A 6,000-nucleotide genomic window follows, 5' to 3' on the forward strand; every position below is an offset into this window, starting at 1 on the left:
AGGGCGAAGAGGGCGACGACGAGGAAGAGTGCCCGGCCGATGGCGAGAATGAGGGCGAGGGCGAGGGTGAGGACGACGAGTGCCCCGCTGATGACGGCGAGGGCGACGACGACGACGAGGAGCCCGCTGCCACCACCACTATCGGCGTTAAGGACCTCTCCACGACGGCTGCCTACACCGTCCCTCCCACCAGTATCGTCACCATGGTGGTTACCTCTACTGTGACCACCGAGCGGGTTGTCACTGTCACGGCTCCGGCTACTGCCTGCAACTGAGGCCGATGCAGTACATAAAAAGGGGATTTAGAGGTGGGGGTGTGCGTTACTGCTTGCATAGCGGGTTCGTTTCTTGTACATATGTCGTTACCTATTCCTTCGTAGCATCAGGAAATGCATATATACCTTGTCACCGCTGTATGTCCACCTGCCAGCCGAGGAAGGATGCATCCTTTGCGCACTTGCGGTCGAGGTTCTCGTCCATTGCATCGTTGGGCCGATCCACGGTCTGTCGGTTGTGAGAGTTTAAGTTCAAGTCAGCAGGAATTACATGGCCATCGCCGCAAGCAGGGACTTCGTGAGGTTAATGTTCCACTGTTTTTCCTTCTTGGTCATCCACTGGCGGGGCAACTCCTCATGCCTTCAACGAGTCTCCCAAGGCCCACTGACGCCGGTAAGCGTATCCCCGGGTTGACTCGCACCAGGCGTGTACTGAGCGCGATGTCGTGTGACATAAACCAGCTAGCCACCGCCCAGTACGGGCCCCCGCCCTCGGGAGAGACACCCCATTGCAGGACTAGCTGAAGGATATATGTCGAGGCCGAAAGGTTTTGAAAGAGACTTTGGAGGCCGTTGAACAGGTAGACGAGCAGCCCATGATGCGTGCGCGGAGCGGGAGGGACCGTTCAGGTGGTGGTGAAGGGGCAGATGGTCTCGAACCCTTCAAAAAAAGCACTCAGTTGCGCGCTCGTGCGTTGGGGCTTGCGGACAACTCGGGAGCGCGCCGTCGACCTGGGCCTCGCCTTGTTCATCCGGGCCGATAACAGGGCTTTGTGCGCTGACCGGAGGCCGCCAGGAGAGATGATGATGTCGTCGTTCTGAATGCTGGGGTCTGCCATGAATTACTTGAATGAGATCGTTATGAATATGCGAAGATAGGTGGTGTCCGTCGACCTTTGCCAATATACATGGGAGAAGGATACCCAGAAAATATTGTTGTTATCTGATATGACCAACCTGGACGAGTTTAAGTCCCTTGTCTTTTTCAATTGGCTGTGACCTGGGCCGAAAGCCGCGTGATCATGGCGATTCGCCATATGATCTTAACCTGAAGTCCCAACTCTCTTCCTAAAATCCAGAGCGTCATTTAACCGCGCGGAATGATGTAATCTGCATCTTGGAATAGTGACCTCTGGCCCAAACTTTTAACTCTGTCAAGACTCCATGGCCGGGACCTAAGCCTCTCCTCTTCAATCTTAATATCGGGAAGGAGTGTGTAGGGGCAAAACGGGGGTGCGACGTAGAAAAAAGCCCATGGTGGTGGAGAGATAGTGATGTTATTGGTACGGGCTTTGGATACGTCCTCACACTTAGGTAGACGACGTTCCACCGTTTTGACAGAGTAAGGTCAGATACGCGTGTGGAGTGGGAGGAATGGGAAGCACGCCTTGGGGTCAGCAGCAGCGAGCAATGATGGCCCGGGCTGCCTCGCGTCTTCGGAGCGGCGGAGCGGGATGGCCTTGTCGGATCCAAGTCCGTCATGTTTTGGTGGTGGATGCCATGTCAGGTGGCGTGTGGTGGGAGTTGACCAGGAGGTGAGTATGTTGCGAGAAGTCAATTGCAAAGGGAGGGCGAGGAGCAATGGCAGAAGGCTCCGCCGAGGCGGCCAGATCTACCACTTTGAGAAGGTATGCTCCTTCCTCGACGGCCTCTCGGGCTGCACGTCGTCGGCTCGCGGCAAGAACGCGTCAGGGTGCAGCCACTGCTTCTTACCTTCTTGTGAGTTTCTGTCCATTCCCCAACTCATCCACAACTCATCTCACATACCACCACTCCGAGCTAGCATTATTTACCAACGTAGGGCTCTCCCTGGACACCGTTTCTTCAGCCCCTGCAGTATCCTCAGCCCTCTCGCCAGACATCACAATCATGGACACGCAAGACCCAACCGCGAACGGTGTTCGCCCCGAAACCCAACGCTTGCTGTGGCTGATGCCGGACCACCCAATGTGCCACGAAGCGCTCTGCATGGCAGACCAGTCGCTCTCTTTGCCCGTCGTCTACCACAGCTTCCGCGTCTGGCTCTACGCATGCGCTCTCATCCAGGACGACGCCCCGGATTATTCCGTCTCGCTCGAAGACCGGGCCCAGCTGGCGGCGCACCAACGCGACCAATCACCCCATCTCCTCTCGCCAGTCAGAGTTGACCCCCCCACCCTCTTCGTCGCCTGCATCCTCCTGCGCTACGGCTCGGCAACTCAATTCGACAACCACCGGGCCCGCTTCGAGGTCATATCGGCCGACCAAGTCGCCCACGTCCTCCGCAAGCACTGCCTTACCCAAGTCATCGTCGACGAGATGTGGCTTGCCGTCGCCTTGCACACGAGTACGGGCATCGCCGAGGCCATCCCGGGCGTTCCGCGCGCCGTCAAGCTGGCGCTGCTGACGGACGAAGGGCTGCGTCCACCCCCGCAGAGGAGCCTCCTGCCGGGCGGGCCGGACACGGCCAACTGGATGGTGGGGGCACTGGCTGGCGGGTGCATGGTGAGACAACAGCCCGGCCGCAAGGACGACCCGCAATATAGCCTGCAGGTGCGGCTGGCGATGCAGTCGAGGAAAGATACGGATCCGGTTATGGAGAACCTCAAGGCGCCGAAGGGGTCGCTTGCGGCTGACTTGGTCGGCGCGTGGAGGACGTCTGAGGGGTTGTTGCGTCGGGGTCAAGGAGGAGGGGGAGGACGTGGGTTTGAAGATGGAAGCGGCGGGAACGGTGATGGGAGAGAAGGGAATGGTGCATTGGTGGGAGAGGTGGAAGAGGTGGGAGACATGGTGGGGGAGATTACAATAAAGTTCAAAGCCTCACCCGCCAGGGGTGATCTTCCGACTTTCGCCTTCTAATACCGAAAGGTTGTAGGAGAAGTGGTGGGAGAGGCGGGACGAGCGGAGGAGTGTGTTGCAGTAAGATGCGTTGTTGGACTAGCGTGGGAGACGAGTTGGATCAGCGATGATAGGGAACTACCTAAGTGTTCTGATAAATTATATTGCCTCACTTCATTGTTCGATTCTTGTACCCGGTGCTTGTGTTCAGACATGTCTTCTGTCCTCAAACATTGGAAGTATGTTTACCGCCCCTCGAGACTGCCCCACCTCCCTCGAAACCGGAATTGCTGTTTTCAGACACTACCCAAGACATGCACAATATCCATCGCTACTTCAAACGGTCGGGTAGGTCTCGGATATCGCACCTTCGGGTCCTGGGCAGAGCTGTCTACTGACTCAGGATTATTGCATCATAAGGCACCTTGGTGAACCCAAAGTTCAGACGGCGTCGAGACTCCCACAGTGATCGATCGGATTGGCAGTACCAGGGATGTACATCCGTACTGTGTCTAGTAAGGTCGGAGGCGCCCGAAAGACTTGTGCTGGCGCTCCTGACTTCTTGAATGCACTCCGTCAGATTTTTATGGCCACAGGTTGTTGTCCTCGTTACACGGCGCCGGACATGGCTAGGATTCGCATCGGGACAAAAGCCGAGTGGTCGCCGCGGTGAGATCTCGGGCACCAAAGCTTATTGGTATAGGCTTGTAGTAGCAGAGAATTTGGTTGACGTTGTGGAGCCCGGTCTTGCATCGGTGAGCACGTCTGCGGGCGAAGATGTGACGATGTCTCAAGATTGGCCGAATATTTGCCCCGCGGTCAATATGCTTGTGCTCCTATGGATAGGCGGCCATGTCGACATGTGATTTGAACGGTGAAACACGTATCAAATCGATAGCTCGCGTTGCACCCCTCGGAATAAAGAGGGCCTCCTCATGAAGGCTCTGAGCATTTTGGATACCGGGTTGCGTCTCTCACCCGTCAGGCATCAGCAGTTATATAACGTCGGCGAGCCAGCCGCAGCTTGGTTATAATTATTCACGCTCAGCACCGCCATCGGACACCACACGCCATGCTCCTCCATCTCCTACTGCTCGCCATCCCCTCCCACGCCGCCCCCCGTTCATCCCTCGGCAACATCGATTTCCCCGACCCGTCCCCCGCCTACGACCCTCACTCCCAAGCCTGGTACGCCTTCGCAACCCAAGGCAACGGGCACCACGTTCAAGCAGCCAGAGCGCCCTCCGCACTGGGTCCCTGGTCATTCCTGTCCCAAACCGATCTCCTTCCAGACCTAGGCCCCTGGGTCAACGCCGCCGACCCGCGCGTCTGGGCGCCCGACGTGCAGTACCTCAACGCCAGCAATTCCTTCGTCCTGTACTACTCTGCCCTGGCACGAGCCTCCCCTCGCGGGAGGGAGTTGCACTGCGTCGGCGCCGCGACTTCCCGCAGCATCACGGGGCCTTACAGGCCCTTTGATTCGCCGCTAATTTGTCCGCTGAGCGAGGGCGGTGCGATTGACGCGGCTGGGTTTTACGACCAGTCTGACGGTTCGCGGTGGGTTCTTTACAAGGTCGACGGGAATGCTCTCGCGCCGGGCGGGCCGTGCGGGAATGCCGGGCCTGGACCGGGCAAGCCCACGCCGATCAGGCTACAGCGGGTTGATGAGGCGGATGGGGTGACGTTGATAGGGAGGCCCGTGACGGTCTTGGATAGGGATCCTCGGGTGGACGGGCCGCTCGTGGAGGCGCCAAGTTTGGTGAGGGAGGAGGGGTTGGGGGGAAACAGGAGGTTTGTGTTGTTTTATTCGAGTCGTTGTTTCAACACGGTCGAATATGGTGTCAATTATGCGGTGTCAGAGGACATCCAGGGCCCGTATGTGAGAATGAGCCAGTTGCTTGGGGGACGCGGACCAAGGGGCACGCTCGGGCTGGAAGCGCCCGGAGGTGCGACGGCGGTGCCGGGGGGCGGGGGCCTGTTGTTCCATGCTGACTGTCCGGCAGGCCGGTGCATGCATGAGACTAGATATGTGGTGGAGGGTGGAAGGATCCGGATTGCTTGAGTATACCCCTACAGGTAGCGTTAGGTATTGTGCTCCACGAACGAAGACTGGCTGACGAAGTAGGCGTTTGAAGTCTCTGGCGCTGATTGCATCGACTGGCTCCGATTTGTTCTTCCATATGTTTGCAGCGGTTGTTGGGATCCTTGTTTCCCTCACTTCTGCCGGATGCGCCGGATGCTCTGGATCGCCTGGACCAGCGCTGGGTAAAACCTGATGGCAACCTTGACGTCTCCCGACGCGCTCGGGTGGATGCCGTCGTACGGATCAGCGCTGGTAAAGTTCGTCCATTGGTCGACCACCCAGACTGGGGAGGCCGTTAAGTTCTTGTGAGCAAAATACGCCGGTATCGCTGGGTTGAGTCCACGGACATGGCGGTCCATTGCAAGGGGCGGAAAGTATTGGGCGACTATGAACATGCGATCAGGTCATGCCAGTACCATATTCAGGCCGGATTGACTGACGATTATCCTCACGGCCGGGCTGCTGTCCCGCATCTGGTCCACCAGCCCGCCGAGCGTTTCGAGGACTTGCGGTGGGCTGCGCATTCCCCTCAGGATGTCGACGGTGCCGCCGAGAGGCATGGTGACGATGTCGGCGAGGTCCTGCTTGAGCCAGTCGACCAGCATGTTGTAAGAGGCAATATCATTATTATTCCTACACCGTCGTGCCCTAGGGCGTGCCGGACCTTCAACAACTTACTCTACAGGAAAACCGCGCCCTCGTGGGCCGGGTGAAAAACCCATATCGACAATCAAGGATACGATCAGTGTGTGATCCTGCAAATACAAAGTGAGAAGGCCTCTTGGCCTTCGAAGGAAAGGGATATCAGACCGCGAGCTCCAGCTC

At 57.8% G+C, this 6,000-nt stretch overlaps 3 protein-coding genes across 3 annotated transcripts; 2 read left to right on the plus strand and 1 right to left on the minus strand.

Annotated features, from left to right (window-relative positions):
* Window positions 1-1,362: 1,362 nt before the first annotated feature.
* Window positions 1,363-3,113, plus strand: N657DRAFT_668622 (uncharacterized protein; the record flags this gene model as incomplete). The annotated part of the gene is made up of 3 exons (XM_062795452.1): window positions 1,363-1,810; window positions 1,864-1,994; window positions 2,104-3,113. Exons 1-3 carry the CDS (start codon window positions 1,650-1,652, stop codon window positions 3,111-3,113), a joined length of 1,302 nt encoding a protein of 433 aa, XP_062653476.1. The 5' UTR covers window positions 1,363-1,649.
* Window positions 3,114-3,855: 742 nt separating this feature from the next.
* N657DRAFT_640373 (glycoside hydrolase family 43 protein) lies at window positions 3,856-5,176 on the plus strand. Its single transcript, XM_062791954.1, has one exon. The coding sequence runs from the start codon at window positions 4,165-4,167 to the stop codon at window positions 5,152-5,154; it is 990 nt and encodes a 329-aa protein (XP_062653477.1). The 5' UTR covers window positions 3,856-4,164; the 3' UTR covers window positions 5,155-5,176.
* Window positions 5,177-5,306: 130 nt separating this feature from the next.
* N657DRAFT_677286 (carbohydrate esterase family 3 protein) lies at window positions 5,307-5,780 on the minus strand (the record flags this gene model as incomplete). Its single annotated transcript, XM_062795977.1, has 2 exons — window positions 5,307-5,560; window positions 5,612-5,780. 2 exons carry the CDS (start codon window positions 5,778-5,780, stop codon window positions 5,307-5,309), a joined length of 423 nt encoding a protein of 140 aa, XP_062653478.1.
* Between the last annotated feature and the right edge of the window lie 220 nt (window positions 5,781-6,000).

Source organism: Parathielavia appendiculata (assembly GCF_033297405.1).
Source record: "Parathielavia appendiculata strain CBS 731.68 unplaced genomic scaffold N657scaffold_1, whole genome shotgun sequence".
In the NCBI taxonomy this organism is placed as follows: Eukaryota; Fungi; Ascomycota; class Sordariomycetes; order Sordariales; family Chaetomiaceae; genus Parathielavia; species Parathielavia appendiculata.